At 31.8% G+C, this 19,097-nt stretch overlaps 1 protein-coding gene across 3 annotated transcripts in view; it reads left to right on the forward strand.

The window, feature by feature from the left end:
• The window catches only part of LOC118192540 (macrophage mannose receptor 1-like), a 124,005-nt gene that overhangs the window by 95,348 nt on the left and 9,560 nt on the right, over positions 1-19,097 (forward strand). For all 3 annotated transcript variants that reach the window (XM_035363537.2, XM_035363536.2, XM_085818569.1), the window contains 3 exons: positions 2,265-2,411; positions 5,651-5,764; positions 9,276-9,446. In XM_035363537.2, the coding sequence (XP_035219428.1) occupies positions 2,265-2,411; positions 5,651-5,764; positions 9,276-9,446 (432 nt within the window). The remainder of the gene's footprint in view (positions 1-2,264; positions 2,412-5,650; positions 5,765-9,275; positions 9,447-19,097) is intronic.

The raw sequence follows: 19,097 nt of genomic DNA on the forward strand, positions 1-19,097 counted from the left end.
TCTATGGCATATCGCCAGTTTTGTCGCCAAATATCGCCAGATGGGCGATTTCGGGCCAAGTCTGGTAGACCTAACTATTCTTTGCGAAAAAGTTATCTTACCGCAGCTGGCTATTACTCACAAGAATATTATACCACATTTCAGACTAAGACAACTTTGAAATTTGCACCCAAAATTATTTTAAAAAATCTTGCATTAGCAAATTTCATTTGCTTGATACATTCCAAATTCATTAATATCTTTCAGTTCTAGTTAATGATCATAATTTTAATCCACCTTTACCTTCAATTTTTAATAAAATTATTAATAGGTATTTTTTATAATTTTTATGAATAGAGGGCGTCACTAGTTTGTTTTTCTGCTCTATTGTGACTGCGTGAGCACAGAATTTTCATTCATCATTTTCATTCCTGAAGCTGAAGAAGAAGGGTCTAGTCACACCTTCGAAACTAGTCCTGGAAATTTATCCAACTTACTCTTCAGTATCTTCAATATATTATATAGTATTACTGTTAAGGTGAAGTGTCAAATTATTTTCCTCTTTAAAAAAGAAATAGTGTTTATCTGGATTTTTCTTTCTGTAAATATAAATGGCTAAAACGTTTGAGAGTTTCTCTCCCTTTTGCCTCTCTTTATTGATCGATTTAGCTAAAAATGCGCAGTATAGGATGACCTTTAAAATATCTGACAGAAATGTAACCAAAAACCATAATGAGAGGAAACCGAAAAAAGCCGATTTTATAATGAAATATGCGTGCCGAAATGACGTTTTAAAGTACTGGCACGTAAGGAAGATATGAAGAAAAAAGAGGAAGACATAAAATAGAGAAAAGTTAAAATAAACAAACAATTTTAATGATCAAACATTTTCTAGTTTTTCCAGTTTCCATCAATAGTAAAACGACTTTCATAGCAGCAAGCGTGTTGATTAGCACACATTAAGACAGCTCTCAACCTTTTCAAGCACATTTTCGTTAGCATCAGACAATCTGGCCACGAGATCTTAATCCGATTTAAAAGCACTTAGATTGTGCACTTTTATGCCCGTAGAAGAAGAAATTTATGTATGTCATATCTGATCATCGTGATGGTCAAAGAACGATGCATATTGCTCGATTCATTGGGAGCCGTTAGAGCTGTCGAGATAACTTCTTACGTTATTGTTGAAATGAGCTGGCTCTCCATAGTGATGGAGATATATCTGTGTGCAAAGTGCTGAAAGAACATCAAAAAAAGTTCCAGCTAGATATCTTATAAAACGATGTCGTACATAAGGCCGTTCAAACAACTAAGTAGCATATACAGTCCTGCTAAGTAGTTTCGTACCATGCCTGAATCTTTTTTTGTAAGCATACTATCTCGTGCCGTGTGGATTGTAAGCAAAACGTGCAAAAGAAGAACTGTAAATGGATAACATAACCGAAATCGTAAAAAGTAGCCTTATCACAGAGTAAAACGTGCGAAGGGATGTTAAGATTTCCTGCCACCTGGCTAGTAGCAAGTGGGAAAAGCTAACACGTTAAGAAAATCGTCCGATTTCAATGAGTGCACTTCTTGCAAATGACATAGATGCATTTATTCCTTCTTCATAGGCCTGTAAACAACTGTTTTACTCTCACCAATACACTTTCGATAACTGCAGCTCTCGTATTTACAGCTGGATTATACTCAACTATACGTATTACAGTGTATTTTACTGCAGGTGTTTTGCAGTTCCTTCTCCCACCCATCGCTACAAGTACAGAATGATCCATTCTTCACACAGCTCCCTCCTAATACGCTCAAACATTAGAAAATTCAGCATTTTCGAACATTAGAAAATTTAGGCATCCTTACTTTGCGATCGTCTGCAGTCCGATAGATAAACTCCATATTCACGAGATCCACTTCGTGCGTAGAAGCATACCGCTCGAAATCCAGATTCGAAAAGACGATTTATGCCAAACCGCTTTCATCTACTTATTTCAAAAGTGTCCTCTGCCTACTCAACGCGCTGTTTTCACGTATGCGTATCATTATAAGATCTGCTTATTTTGGTCACCTATACTTGCATTTCTGTTAAATGTATTAACACTGCCCTTTTAAAAGCATAGACTCCTTATATTAATATAGTTTATTACCACTATTACTCATATATGATTTTCAGGAATAAAAAGATAACATTTTTATACATTTTTACCTCAGATTAAATCATAATCATGCATTTATTTTCAATTTTATTATTTTTCCTTATTTATTTATTTTTATTCTACAATTCCTTGCAGGTCTTGACATAGAAAATATTACAGAAAGAAACAATTTTAGCGAGTGTTCCAGAGAATGGAAAAATTTAGGAAGCAGTAGTAGTTATATATTTAAAGAAGACACACCATTATCTTGGAACAAGGCTATGGCTTATTGCCTCAAACATGGTTCGTGTTATAAGAAAAATGTTTAATTTTTAAAATCTTTTTTTATATTTATGTTTTACTGCGATGTATTTTAAGAGTTATGTTTATATGTCGCCACAAATTACAAAACTTTCACAACAAATTAACAAACAATAAAAAATAGAATAAGTTAATTTCCGCAATGGTTATTGACCGCTATGTTTATAAACATACGTGTGTACCATCATTAGTTATAACAATTGATATTAAAGCAGCGCTATTAAAGTCTTAGACCTATCCACTTACAGTACTAACACAAAATCTACAGCTAGTATTTTGTGAAGCCCTTTTTGTTACGCAGTCTGCAAGCCAAAAATTTTGGAGGTAAGGGTAGGACAGGGTTTGTATTTTCAGACATATGGTAGTATCATATAGTAGTAGTTAGTTCAGACATATATAGTTCAGATATATAGTAGTAGATTGTGCGGAGAGAATTCGGTTGTCGTACCGAAGACTCAGGCTTGAATCCCGGAGAAGGCATGGATGTTTGTAAGCTTTTTTGCATGAGGTATGGGAAGTATAGCAGATACTTCAAAAACGTATTAAGTGAATTTTCCTATTACTATGAAAAAGTGAATACCATCTTTTGCCAATATTTCAAGAATTCTGAAAAATCCTTACTCATAGCAGCATTTTTTCCCCTTTATACTTATTTATATGTTACATAATCACAAATAATTTTATACGCTCTAAGGAGAGTGGAAATACATTTTCGAATAGAAACTACTTCGTAAAGTCTTCTCCAAATTTTTTATTTTAGAAAAAGTGCATTTATGTTTTAAGAAAAATTTACTCGTTTGCTAAAATATTTTCATTCAGGCATATTTTGAATAGTGTTTCCCAATTATAATGCAAAAATATGTTCCAATCTTTAATGTTTAGTTCATTTTATTTAAGAAAAGCAAAACTGTCTTTGCAGGAGGTAATTTGGCGAGTTTCCACTCAATCAAAGACGTCAAGCTCGTGCAAGATTTCTTAAATCATAATTTGTGTCTATCGACAAGGAAACACTCAGAAACATGGTAAACTAAAATTCTTTCGAGAGATTCCTGCTAGGGGAAGAGGTGTGGGAGATTCTCAAATCATCTCTTGGTATGTTCACCTCGGAATTTCAATGATGGGCTAGAAACTTAACAGTTAGCAAAGTCCATCGATTCACAGGTGCTGACCTTGCTTCAGCCTGTATATATATTGGGTGACTATGGAAGTAAACGCCAGTGTCAGCCTATACTATAACCCCAAATGATGCATTATGGTATGGCGGTGATAATGCAAAAGTCATAACGTCTGTCACCACAGTACGCCGAACTCAAATGGTATCATCGTAAGGCAATAGGCAAAATCGAGATTTATCTCAAGACAATATCGTGTCATTCGTTTATACATACCTATCTTTCAGTGCACCATTGCAGCAGAATACACCTAGAGATAGAATCAATAATGATCACAGCAATGGGTGCCTTATAGGCTCCCTTCATCTATAAGTGATGTCGAATGATACGCACTGGCAGAGGTTGTAGTGAAATAGGCCATAATTCTCACACTAAGTTCGTCACTGACATAAACACAACATGCCTGCCTTCATGTTCGGTAGCGTGATGAGGCGATGCAATTGGCCTCTTTAGTTGGTTTAACATTCTTTCAACTGCCAAGTTCATATTTTCATAATTTTGGCTTCATTTCATTCATATGGACACAATTCGTCTGAAGCACAATCCCTAATTCTTTACTTGTCCAGCACCAAAGTTTACTGATTACTTTTTTTCTTTCTTTTTTTAAAAATTCTCCTAACAAGGCAGTTTGACGCTTCCTGAGCAAAAATTACCAGGAAGACAAGCAATTTAGAACTTATACCTGCTCATTGTCTTTTTTCTTTTTGTAATTTTTACTGGCGTGCATTAATTTCTCTTGCTCTGCAATGTTAATTATATTCACACCTATCGAGGTCTAGGTATGGCGCAAATGTGACGTTTCTTGCATATTTCCTTCATGATGCTGCACTTTGGATAGCGAGCAGTATAAATGCTGAAAATTAAAAAAATTGGATCTTCATGAATTTTATATAAAAAAACGTATATAATTAATTATATAGATAAATTCAAAATTGATTCCATTGCGCAATACTACTAAAACACTTGTACATCGAATTCTATATTATTCAATAAACATGTCAACTTTTCTAAATTTCTAAAATTCGCTTTTATAGAATTTTGTTTCTTTTATTATTCTTCATTCAGTATGTTAAGGCTTCTAAAGTCCAAAACGTCATACATTCTAAAGATCCTTTTACTAATATCTTTATTAATTCTAAGAATCTTTTATTGAAACTGAAGATTACATTTTATTATGTAAGGAAATATTGTGCGTATATCAGAAAATGCATCGCTATTCTGAAGAATACTTAGCGTGCTTTTCTTAAAATGAATGCATTGATCGTTTCTGCCAGTACATTAAATTGATTATACAAATTTTATAACTAATGTTTGAAATGTCTAGTCAAAACTCATAATTTTATTTTATCGGTCAGTGGGACTCGAACATATCGTTAAGTGCCAAATTTTTCACGGTACTACTTAGTTAGATGTTTATATGTCTAGAATTTTAAATACATTAGAAAGTTACGTTTTAATCCTGAATTCCGAATTACTGTAAATCCGAAATACAGCATCATTTTTAATGTGCCTTATTGATTCAAAAGTACTTATTCAGCTAAGTCATTTTAATCATTTCGCAAACGTTATGATAATGTTGCTACAAAGGTTATTGCGAAATTCTGAAATATCAAGTATAACTTCAGTTTTTTGCATGAGGTATGGGAAGTATAGCAGATACTTCAAAAACGTATTAAGTGAATTTTCCTATTACTATGAAAAAGTGAATACCATCTTTTGCCAATATTTCAAGAATTCTGAAAAATCCTTACTCATAGCAGCATTTTTTCCCCTTTATACTTATTTATATGTTACATAATCACAAATAATTTTATACGCTCTAAGGAGAGTTGAAATACATTTTCGAATAGAAACTACTTCGTTAAGTCTTCTCCAAATTTTTTATTTTAGAAAAAGTTCATTTATGTTTTAAGAAAAATTTACTCGTTTGCTAAAATATTTTCAATCAGGCATATTTTGAATAGCGTTTCCCAATTACGATGCAGAAATATGTTCCAATCTTTAATGTTTAGTTCATTTTATTTAAGAAAAGCAAAACTGTCTTTGCAGGAGGCAATTTGGCGAGTTTCCACTCAATCAAAGACGTCAAGCTCGTGCAAGATTTCTTAAATCATAATTTTCAGTCACGTTTCTTACATATTGGACTTACAAAGAACACAGATGGTAAGATTTCTTTATTTAATTTGTTTTAATTTTTTCAATTATTATTTTCTTCCTATTACGTAAACTAAAGTTGATAGAGAATGTGATGACTAAAATAAAGACTTTTAAAATAAAGTCTTAAAAAAGTACTTTTAAAATAAAGTCTTAAAAAAAGAAAAATCTGAAAGCTTTTAGATTTTATATTATGCCCAAGGGGGCTTTTTGCTTCTATTGAACGTTTTGTGTGTTGACTTGGTTTATTAAATATCATGTTCTTCGCACTGAACCACATAAAATTCAGTTCAACAGCAGTATTACAAAATATTTTAAAACAGCATATCTTTAGAATTTCCGATTGAAAGGTCTCGTGCACTGGATATATTTGTTTTTCGAAGAAACTATACTTTCTTATATTCCTGACATTATGAGGTGCCGGGTGGTAATTCAGACAAGAAAGAGAGAGATTATCCCATTCTATCATTTTTTCAGGGTTAGGAGGAAGAAAATTTGTGTGCGTGATGTAGAGATTTATGCAGAGAAAGTTTTGCATTTTTTGAGCAAAAGGATGACTTCCGTTCCATTGGCTACCTCTGGTAAGTGTCTTCCAGCATCTTCCAACAAATGCAAAGAAGAGTCTTAATAAGCTCTGGGCAAACCATGTAAATTTTCTGAGTAATACTGTTGAGCCGCCTCTGAGTCTGAGCATATGGCACTTGTTACGGTTTGCAGTGACAGAAAACAAGCACGAATCTATGTTGGGGTATTTAAATTGAGATCATCTTCCTTTATCTGTTCTCCCATAGTGAAGGCTAAAAAGACGGACTGTGATTTGTATGGTGGGGGGAATGAAACATTTTCTGCATGCTATTTTATATATTGCTACGTAAATATTAGTAGTAACCGTGCAGAAGTTTTTCTGGGCTTTGTATCTGGGTGCAGTAATTAGTTCTTTTTTTTGATGTTTAGCTATGCTTCTGAAAGAGTAGACATGTAAATCATGAACATGTCTAACTTTTTGGAAAGTTTCTCTTGTAGCTTACACTCTTCTGCGTAGCTCTCTAATCTCACAGCGTGATCATGTTAGTTTTAGTACATGTCAGAATGTGTTGCCTTGTCTGCGTTTTTATTCTTACAGAAAGTTCAGTCCTTGACCATTTGGCTAATCATGGAGGTGTAGCAGAATCCAGAATTTAAACTTCATAGGTGCTATGGAATTCTTTTGAAGTGGACCTGTGAGAGAAAACAGTATCTAATTGAAACTTGGTAATCCGTTGGTGTCGTTGAGCGAAAACTATGTCCAATCCCGACCAACCCAGTGCTTGATAGGATTTGATCGCTGTATCAGTTACATTCAGATACCTTTTAGCCCTTCTAAATCAAGACTACAGTTCTTTTGGGGCTATGAACTCTCATAGCGGAGAACCATTTTCGTTCTCTTGGTTAGATCCCATAGCAGGCTGGTAGCATTAAAGATTCTTTCTTGCTATTACCTTATACCATACGTTTGTGATGTATTGAATCCAGTTTATCTATCATGGCAGTTAGGTCTGCCGAGAGAAGGATGTAAATGAGTTTAAATCTGGCGGAAATGGCTTCCGGTTATATTGTCATTAAGTGGTCAGATAGGTGATTTATCATTGAAATTTCAGTGTCACAGTAATTAATACAAAGTTTATTATTTCTTGAAAGATGCATATGACTGAAGGAAAGATTGAAGATAACGCTACTCCATTTTATATAGAGTTCCTGTGTTAGTCCAGAATATATCTTATGTTGTTGCATAATTTGTGCAAGGCCGTACATCACTGCTCGAATTTATTGGAGAGAACACTGCAGGATTTGGCAAGAACTTCTTTCATGTAATTATGGCAGATAAAGAGAAAGTTGCAATCGTTGACGTTTTTAGCCAATCGTTGAAATGACTCCCTGTGGGAAGGATGATCGAAGCCAATGACTTCCTTAAACAAAGCATAGTTGAGTGCTCGGTCATCTCTTGGTATTAATCAACTGAAGTTTATGCTAATTCTCATGTAAAACATTCCTGTATTGTTTTGTGTTGCCTAATCATGTAAATTTATGAATCATTAAACTTATTTTAACCTCAGTTTAGGTAACATAAATCAAAATAAGCAAAGATTGTCGTTGTCGGCAATGAACGACTCTCATCACAGAAAAACTAAATTCGTATAAAATAAGTTACTGATAATTTGCATAATTGAAAGAATTATGTCCGTAAAAATACTTTTAAGTCCTGTTTAATAAGGTACGAAATAAATAATATATTGGTTGATTGCCCTTGAGAAAAGAACTGTCATGCCTTAAAAATTAATTTACGCTACTGTGAAGAACAATTTTCGAGGATAATGTAAAACTTCCTTCATACAATAATCATAGTCGATATCATAGACCTTATTCTACAGTCACAAGTCTCTAATTTCAAGCCCTTTCTTCGGAATATCATTATTTGCAGCATAATACTTCTCACTAAAATACACCTAAATTTTTAAGGATTCAAACGTAAGCAAATAATTTTCCTATTGCGCATCCGTCAAGTGACAGGGATAGGGCAGAGGTTTCCTTGAGGTAATCAACTGTAGAATCATCCTTTTTGGTGAAAGAAATAAACTTGAATTTGAACCAAAACAGTTCTCTTTAACAGGAGTTGCCGAACCGGGTAGTAAATGAACTAAATTTTTCTGAATCTTACAAGATATATTTACTTCCTTTAAGGGGTTTCTATAGTTCTTCAGAATTTAGGCTAAACTGGCGAGACCAAAATCTTGTCCTCCCTTTATTAATAGTTTTTTGTGAACTGTATGACAACAAAGGTGTCATTGCTATACTTGCACTCTTAAGTTTCGGTAAGCCCTATTTATACCTTTAATACTGTCACAAGTTGTTTTAGCAGTCTTATATTTGATATTAAGCTTGAAGTACTATAAGAACTATCGATATATTTTTGCAAAGTTTTCACTCATAGGTATAGTTTTGTGAGAATCAAAGTGATTTCGATATCTAAAAATTGAAATGATATTATTTCATACAATATGCAAAAGTTTGGTTAAAAGTACTAGTTCTGATTTATTTCATCTTTGTTTTATTTATATATTTTATATAAGGGGAAATAAATAAAATAAATTATTCTTCAGCTGGAATTTCTTAAGCATTTGACCTTTTACCTTATTTCTAGTAATTTAGCTTTTAAAAATATGATTTTAAAAGTACTTTGACAGATCAAACTATCGAGAAAAGGAATACTCTTCTAAGAAAACAAATATATTTAGCGATATGCCAGAAGATGATCATTATATTATTCGATATTAGACACCAATATTATTTTAAATTGGAAAATGGAGTTTGGACGTGTGATTTGCTGATATGAAAATCTATATATAAGCATTATGAAAAAATATATATTACATGTAAGTCCTCGTGTTTTGTGTGCTTTATATTAACGTCACAAATCTGCCTTTTGTAGTTACTTACATTTAATAAAGAAACGCCAATGCATGTCTGTTATTATCACACTTAGGAAGCTACGCATGGGTGGATCATAGCCCACTGGATTTCACACACTGGGCTATCGGGCAGCCTGATTACAAGGACGACTGTGTGGAGATGATTGTTGAAGATGGCAAATGGAATGATATCGATTGCGATAAGACGAAACGAGGATTTATATGCTCTACCTCTAGAATAAGAGGTAAGTTCCAGTTTTAATTCTTCAGAAAATAAAAACATAATTAGAATGAACTTCTGTTTACCATTGATACAGTGCTCTGTAAATGTATTTACATTTTTAATGTGTATTTCAGTTCAAAATACACAATACATTTGCGATGCGTGAAACTGATCGCTTTATGTTATAAAATGTATAAGGTGATGTAACGTTTTACTTCATTTTGCAAGTTTACCTGTATTTCCTCAGTAATTGGGTACTCAGCCCACAATAAACATTTTTACTATTTATATACAAAATGTTTTGTGTCACGCATTGAATTCTATCCTACGCCGAACAAAAGACGTTAAGGATGCATTAGAATCACTTGCTCTGAATACTTCAATGACTAGTTCATAACATAAAATATATACATATATATATATATATATATATATATATATGGAAGGATTGATGATAAGCATAACTAGAACTCTGAAGTTAAACTAGCATTTATTTATTGACATTAGAATGAAAAAAAGAGAAAAAAGAATAATTGTTAAAACATTTTGGCCACGTCCGTCCTGAGTATCGTTCACGTCTCATCTGGTCTGACCACACCTTAATCTAGATGGCGCTCTTACATAATCTTAGTTACAATTACAGTTCCCACATAATTCGGCCATCCGGCATGGCGGCCGCTTTTTCGGATGGCCCAAACTTTCCTTTCCCCATCGATGACGAATAGCTGATAGCTTTGCACTTTGTAATCGATTACGAAGTCTCGATACTTTGTTTACGTTTTATGCGGAATTGTGGTAAGGTTGTATATGGAAAATCTTGCAGAATTGATACGAGCCGCTATTCATATTTATTTTTTTTTTCTTGCTGTATACTAGACTGGATTCAATACAAATAAATCTCTATGCTATAGTCAATTATTTCCATTATTCGAATTAATTCATTAAAAGTCTTAATAAACAAACATACTCATATTGCTGATACAAAAATATTGATATGCTTTGTTGAATTCTCTTGTTAATAAAGAACAGCAATTGTGCATGTAATGACAGTAAAAAAAAAGTGAAAATTTATATATGTCTGTATTGTTGTACAGACTGTAGCAATAATGCATGTAATGTAATAATGCATGATTATAAAATAAATGTTAGTATCTACTGAAGTAATAATTACATATGTTAGAACACAAGAAAAGAATCTGAATTGTTATTTTATTTTAGTGACTCGTATTTTTTTTAAAGTTTCCTCCAAACAGCAGAGATGTGTGTCCTAAATTTTGTACTGAACAACACAAAATTATGTTCAAAGAAAAGAAATTCATAAATTCTGCTTTGTCTACGATTGGCAGTTAAAAAAATCATGTTTTCCATTTCTCCACATCGGAAAAATTATACCGGGGGGGGGGAGACACCACTTTACTTGGCATTTGATCTTTTATATCAATAAAAATTCCATGGCTTTAACCATTGATCCTAATTTTAATCCCTCTTCATTGTTAGCTTTTAAGGAAATTTGCATTTTGGTCTCTTTCTGTCAATAATGGTATTAAGGATTTGGTTTTCCTCATTTAACCATACTCTCCAGTTTCTTTCTGTTGCTTCTCATATAGGCACATGCTGATTTTTCATTCTTGCAGCAATTATGTTTAATATTCAGACCTGTAGTGCTTCAAGTTTACAAACATTTTGTTGATTCTTGTTTGTTATTGATTTCTTTAGAAATAATAATCCTGTTTAGTGTTAAGATTTATGCATTGTTTATATCAGATAATTATTAATAAAAGAAACACTATATACTTTCATTATTTTCTGTGCATTTTAAGCATACAATTATTTCTGTATCTGAATAGATTTGGATTTATTGAATTGAACTTTTCTTACACCCAGTGTGCATGCCATGCTGAATGCATTATTTCAGATTCAAAATGTACAGACAGAAAACAGTACCAGGAAGTGGTAATTTAACAACATAAATAACGTTGGCATCAATTATCTCCTCCCTTAGACAACCACTTCCATAGAAAAATGTTTATAGCAGCTGTGTCTGGCTGTCTTACAGACGGTTCACTGTATTTTATGATTTAAAATTAATTAGCTCGTTATAATACTGATGCAATTTAAAGTTTTTTTTTTCTCAGTTAGTTCAAACAACCCATGTTACTGATCAAAAAGTAGTATCTTATGATTATTAGTCATATTATTAAAAATTTCAAAATGGCTTTTGGAAATTTTCTCCTTACACAATTATTTTCAGTTTGACAAAAAAGCTTTCACAAGTTGGTCTTACTATGGTCAAGTATTGAATTTTGTTTCCGAAACGATAACCAGTAATTTTGTTTAGAGTTAAAAATCATTTCTATCGTATATGTAAATCTTTGTAGTTTTTAATATACTTCAGAAGTTCCTTTTCTTATGCCATAAGGCATGTGTAAAATAAGTTTATTTCCTTGTATTATTATTAAGCCATACAGAAGAAGCCTTTTTGACAATTGATCACTGAAACTTACGCCGTACCTTTCTGTTAATTAGAAAAGAATTTTGGATAATAAAATACATATTAGAAAAGTATTATATTATTAAAATATTTTTAAAAATATATTAGAAATCTCTGTAACTTAAAGCAAGCTTTCATTCTTCAACTACATGTCCATTTCCGATACCCAAAGGCTAATTCCATCACAATAACTTATCTTTTAACCGGTCATTATTCAGCAAAACCTTTCTATTTGAAATTTCTGTGATCATCCTTTGTAATAAAGGCCCAAAATACAACCTCCACCACCTGCAAAATGCATAGCTCTCTTTGTACGGAATCTCTGCAGCTGTTACTGGAAGGCACTAAATAGGCTTCCTTATTCTCTGTTTGTTATTTAGTATGTGATAGATTTTTGTGTATGTGTATTTGATAGTGTATACATACATATATACTTTTGTCTACCATTAGAAATAAAAATATATGCATTACAAATCTGAGTTATTAAGTACATTAAGGCTGTTTACGCCTTTCCTTCCAAAACAGATATTCAAATTAAATACATTAGGCAATTTGTGTTTATCTACATTTGTTTCAATAATAATGTTTCTGTTGGCATTAATTTCTCTAAGCAATTTAAACATGAGGTTGTTTAAGGCCATTTTTTATCCATTCATTTAGTGAAATATTTACATTTATTACTTTTTTTTTCATTAGATAATCCAAGAATTTTATATATGTTACAATTTATGTTTTAGGCTTGTATATATGCAATATGAATATTTTTTTTAATTTTCCATAAGAAAAAAATTCTTATCTTGTATTTGTGATCTTATTATTTGATTGTGTTATAAGGTATTTCTCCTGCCTTCGTAGCATGCCTTCATGGTGTAATGATCAGCACACTCGGCACATATTCGAGAGGTCCATGGTTCGAGACCCGGGGAGGGCATTGCTCGTTTTTCTCTTCTCTCAGCTTTAAAAAAAAAAAAAAAAAAAAAAGTCCTCATATCTCTAGAGTGTCTTTTTCAAAATAAACAAATAATCTGATGGAATGAAAATATTTTGGTCATTAAAACTTTTTAATCACTGCTGTTTATATCTACATTTCTTTTTTTCACATAATTTGAAGTTTTCATGTAGTTTGAAGGTTTTCAAACTATGTTTCAGAAAAATTTTAAATCTCATGCAACTCCTCTGGGCCATCTGCAAGTCAAAATCAAAATTTAAAACAATTTTTAATATCACTGAACATACTTAAAATAAAGAAATAGTTTTTATTCTATTGTTATTGTTACAAAAAATAATATTAAGCAGATCTGTTTTTATGATTAAAATTATAATGAAATAATGATTTTCTTTTCACTTTCTGCATAAAATGCACAAATTTTGTATTTCACTTCTTTTTTAACCATTTATTTTTCTGAGGATGGAAATGCTTCTCTGGAAAAAAATTACAGTTTTAGAGTTTTTTCTGAATTCGCAGATTTGAAGACAGTTGGATAGAAAAGCCACAATTTTTTAAATGGATGAATAAATACAGCCCTGGCTTTTTTTATGTTTTATGCATTTAATAAATTTCCGCCCGACTTTTTATTCTTTAATTCTACCTAACACAATTAATCGACACTTGTTTCTAATATAGAATTTTAGCATCAATTTTACATAATAACATGAGTAATCTTTTTTTAATTGAATTTTATTATTATTAATAAAATACTTTGGCATTATGAACTGAGAATTTTTCCCTTGATTTTTATCTTTCAATACTTCAGGAACTGGTCATTGATTTACATCTGTAATAAAAGAAATAAATGCTTGTATAAATTTTAACATATTGTTAAAAATGCAATAAACCTCAGCTCCTTTGTTGCATGAATAATGTGAAACTTCCTGTTAAGTATTTTTTTAACATCTTCTATGTAACAGTATAGACTCCATGATTATTCCTTAAAATTGGAAGTATCAGAAATAGATGTAAATATGTATCGTCTTCTGCATTAACTTACAAAAATAATAGTGTGAATATCTGAATGGAATTATATGAAAGCGCTACAGAACACTATGTTTTCACGATGGTCATTCCACTATATTGGAAATATTAAATGAAACAATAAGTGCACGAAATATTCAGTAAGAGGATATACTCTCTTCTGTAATAATACATTTGACTGCAGTTGTTTCATATGATATTTCTATACAACATCCCAAAATCTTGGTAAATAACTTTCTAAATTAAGTTTACAGTGTAAAAAAAGTGGTGGTAAAATGTTGTAGTCATGTAACTGGGCTACCATACATAAAAATTAAGCAGTGTTACAAGTGTTTTTATCTTAACTGCCTGTTACAACCAAATAACTAGATACGAGAAAGGGCATATAGTGTCAGTACAGCTGGATGATCCCTTTTACAGAGTTCCTAATTTGAAAACAAGTTAACCTGTAAAACTACCCTTCATACTGGTTTGCTTTAGATTCATTTGGTAACAAATATGCCATTAAAGTCTGTACCAATCAATCAAGCAATAAACTTTGTTAAAAGCAAGTTTTTGTTTGAAGGATGTTGTTCATAATCGGTTTTCTTTTGGTGGTACAGCAACAGCGAAGGGAGAAAGATTCCGGGTAATTTAAATTCAACTAACATAGCAAATTCCATTCTTCTGTAACTTTATAATTTGATACAGCTTTATTTTTCTCAGAATTTTATTCATACTACTATTTCATCCATTGCAGAAAAATTCCACAAGTGCATATTATAAAATTAATTTCACATTTAAAAAAGTATGATTTGTTATAAAAATATGAGTTATAAAACTCATTGTAACTTGGACAAATACACACACAAAAAAAATACAAAAATGGTGATGCTGCTTATTAAAAATTGAAGAATTGCTATATGCACATACACATGGTTGGCACAGTTTGGTGCATCTTGCTAAATTTGTTGTGGTAATATGGTAGCAAAAAAAAAATTTTTGTCATTTTGTATTAAAATTATTAAGGTGTTGACGGCTATGCTAAGTTACACAAAGCAAGGTAACGTACAGTAAGAGCTGTGTACCTTAGGCAAAGAGATGCCTTTGAGAAGGTCTTTCTATGAGAAATTGACATATATTCCCATAATAGATGAGGAGAAACACGAAAATTCCCATGCAGCTATCCCATCCACCACTATTTGTACCTGGATCAAACATCCAGTGTTCAGCTATCTTATCTGCTAGTCTACTGGTGCTATTCAAAATAGACAGTAATGTAACATTATACAAGCTAAGTAATATTGACTTATACATCACTAAAGAAATAAATACATTTCAGAAAATTTTCCTATTCTCCGAAAGTGTCAATATCTTCATTATTATAACTTCCTGATATTTCAATGCATGTAATTTTATGGTGAACTATTAACTTTAAATAAAACAATATTTTTTTGAATTGGTTGTGTTTAATTATAACATTATTTTGAAAAACGTTGTTCGTGATAAAACTAAAGAATGAATTTTCTTTACACACTGACTGTTAAATTATTACATTTCAAATCAACAGATTGCATTTATACAATAAGACACGATGGAAAAATACAGTAGTCATTGAAACAATTGTTGAGTTTCTGAAGGAACAATAATAAAAATTTTCAAATCTAACACAGTATATCTTGTTTAATGTTTAATATAGTATGGAATGTTTTGTAAAACATCAGCTATTTAAAAAAAAGTATGCAATAGCTGACAATGAAACCAAATAAAAGTCAAAAGAACTCTATTACACGTTATGCAACAAAATTAATGAATATGAACGTCTATAAACTTTTTTTTACTTAGACTAGATCTCGAACCATCAACTAGATATTAGTTGCAATATTAGATATTAGCAATAAAAATAATAAAAATTTATGTTTATAAGTACTTAAGAACAAATAGAACAAAATGGCCAAACTTTCAACTAGATAACCAAATAAACCGTTTACGTTCTAGAGGATTTTATTTACTTCACATACATACATACATTATCTTTACATTTACTTTCATAACTCGTATCATACATAACATACTCTTATCATCGAATGATTTTCTATAGTAAGCAAATTTTTTTAACAGTTTCTACTTCGTGTCTGCAAAGTATTCCTTTAAATCGCAAGGTTTCGCGATATTCATTTTCCTTCTGACAAAGTTCATACACGAATCCAAAACATTAAAACCTTCGTAATCGATAAACAACGGCCATTTCATTATCGATGACATACGTCTGCCTATTCGATAGTAAAAGGAAAGTTTGGGCCATCCAAAAAAGCGACGACCATCCGACATAGTCATCTGCCCTCAGATGACAAAAGCAAACAGTGAAATTTAACATATAAAATAAAGTAAAAAGAAAAAATACTAATGCTGTTAACCTATGAATGAAAACACTAAATTAATACAGATAAATGGAAATACTAAATTAAAGAGACAGATAAAAATAATATTCTATCTGAATCTTCTAATAACAGCAACTACAAAAATAGAAAAAAATAATAGTTAGTAATCATAATCAAAGAAAAGATGGATAGGATTTAAAGTCCAAAGGTGTAGATCAGCTCATATGAGTAACTATCCATAAAACACCAAAGTTTAGGCAATATGTTCTGATGAATTCCAAGGTTTCATAAATTCGGCGCAAGTGTTTGTATTCATAGGTAAATCGAAGAAACCACATTTTCAACATCATAAGTGTCATTTGGCTTAATTTTCACTATTTTATAGGGTCCGAGAAACTTGGGTTTCAGTTTAAAAACAGGTCCGTATTGTGTACGCTTGATTGCCACTAGATCATGAAGCTCGAACTTACGGGATGGTTTACGTCTCATATTGTAAGTTTTACGATTTTCAGCCTGCACTTTCAAAATCTGTTGTTTAGCTTCCTTGCGAAATTCATCACGAGCACTGATGAAAACTGACTGGATCTCTGCATTTAACAGCTATGTAATTTTATCATTATTAGTGGAAATGAATTATTAGAATGAATTGAATTATTGAGATATTATGGAAAATTGAGAATAAATTTACGAAAATATCCGGCAAGACCAAGGAAACTTTGTAAGTCTTTGTGACTTTTAGGTTCAGGATAATTAATAACAGCGACTGTTTTAAGAGGAGATGGGAACAGTTGACCATTTTCGATGACATGACCAAGGAATTCAATTCTACGACTTAAAAATTTAAATTTCTTAAAATTAATTTCGAGTTCATAAGCAGATGCTCCTGAGAAGACGGATTTCAAACGCTGAATCCCTTCATCTTTAGGAGGAATTATGATATCATCTAGATACAGTAAAACATGACCTTGTAACATTAAAATCCTTGAAAACGGAATTTACCAATCTTTGAAATACAGAAGGAGAACTACAGAGACCGAAAGGTACACGTAGAAACTGATATTGTCCATTATGTGTGACAAATGAAGTGTAATGTCGGCTGTTTTTGTCGACACTAACATGGAAGAAAGCATTTTTTAAATCGATTGTAGTGAATGTACGAGGATCTTGTAGTTTATCCAATAAGTCTTCTATTAAGGGTAAGGCATACCGATCTTTAACTATTTTCTTGTTTAATTTTCGGTAGTCAATACAAACTCTAGGGTTGCCCTTTTTTTGCGTACTACTACAACGTGACTAGAATATTCGGAAGAACAAGGTTCAATTATGCCGTCGGCTAACCAAGTTTGAATTTGCTTGTCTACAATGTCTTCGACAAAAGGTAATCGTCGAGGTCTGTGAAAAATAGGGGTTTTATTTTTTACTTGAATAGTCTTCTCAATATTCGTAGGTTTGGTTTTGAGAGGTCTACAATAGGTAATGTGACCATTTATTTTTTGACTCAGAACGGGACATTGGTTTATTTAGGTCAAATCATAGGTAGTCAATGAAAAAACAACACTTTTTTTAAAGTTATTTATTCAGAAAAAGTTAGTTGGCTTAAAAGTTACGAATCACAAAATATAGGTACCCAAAATGTGTAGTTATATTTATATTTATCAGAAGAACAAATTTGTTTTAATATAGCTGGTGACGATTTCAGGTAAGAATAAAGCTCTCGGCACGATTTTTTTTTTTATATTCACCTTAATTATCAACATCGCCTTTACAACTGAAATTTGTAACTGGGTTTTCTCAGATGTCCACAATTTGTTCATAATAGAAAATACTCTTTCTACTGGAGCATTTGTAGCAGGCAAACATAAAATATATTCAATTACAATAGAAAAGTTTTCATGCTGAAGTTTGTAAGCGCGAAAGTGTTTGAATATTTCTACACAAAGGGTTTCCGTGGAAACATTTAAATTATTCCATTACGTTATTTTTTGCGATGCAATGTAATTAGAAATTAATAAAAATTCGTCAAAAACTTCAGTATCTTTATTACAGTCAATATATTGCTTTTCAATCAATACATCCAGAGATTTTTGAATGTCTTCCCATGTGGGGACCTTTTCTAAATCTGCCTAATAATATATCTCCATTTCTCTGGTGAGAAAGCAAGTTCACTGCTCCAGATATTCAAGGCTTGTTTTATAAAATTCTGTAGCCGTCCTTTTCACAAATTCTTCATCGATATCAGTACCACTATCTTTCAATTTTAACATTAATTGACGGACCATAAATGGAAGAAACTGATTGGTCTGTTTCTGAGTTAAATTGTCTTTTAATTGATTGATTTCTTTTGCAGCTTCAGTTGCCGATACAGTCTGACCTTCAAGTTTTAAGACAGCTTGATAAAAACTTGCTGACTGAGCGTGTAAAAAATAAAACCACAATTCGGATATGGGATCTTCAGAAAAGTTTTTTAGTAACAGGGTACATTTTTCAATACTCGAAAAGTAGCCTTTTAACGACTGATACATTTTTAAAACCCTCTCCAAAGCAGGCATAAGAGCAAGCCATCTGGTTTTGCTATAACCGAGCATTTGTTGATATTCAGTTTCAGTTTCGGCACAAAATTCCTTTAAAGCTTCAACTCGAATCGTATAAATATAAAAATGTGCATATATTTTCACAATAACGCTTTCGTAATCTACGGGTAGCTCATATGCAGCAGATTTTATTGCATTGTAAATTGCATGGGCTCCACATCCAATATACCTATTAATTATTTTTTCAGAGATGATTGTAATTTCGTTAATAGTACATTGTTAGTTCCTCGCCTAACTGCACCTCCGAAATTGACGTTGG

This window comes from Stegodyphus dumicola, chromosome 6 (genome assembly GCF_044657685.1).
Source record: "Stegodyphus dumicola isolate Sdum_Otavi_A_Nest chromosome 6, ASM4465768v1".
In the NCBI taxonomy this organism is placed as follows: Eukaryota; Metazoa; Arthropoda; class Arachnida; order Araneae; family Eresidae; genus Stegodyphus; species Stegodyphus dumicola.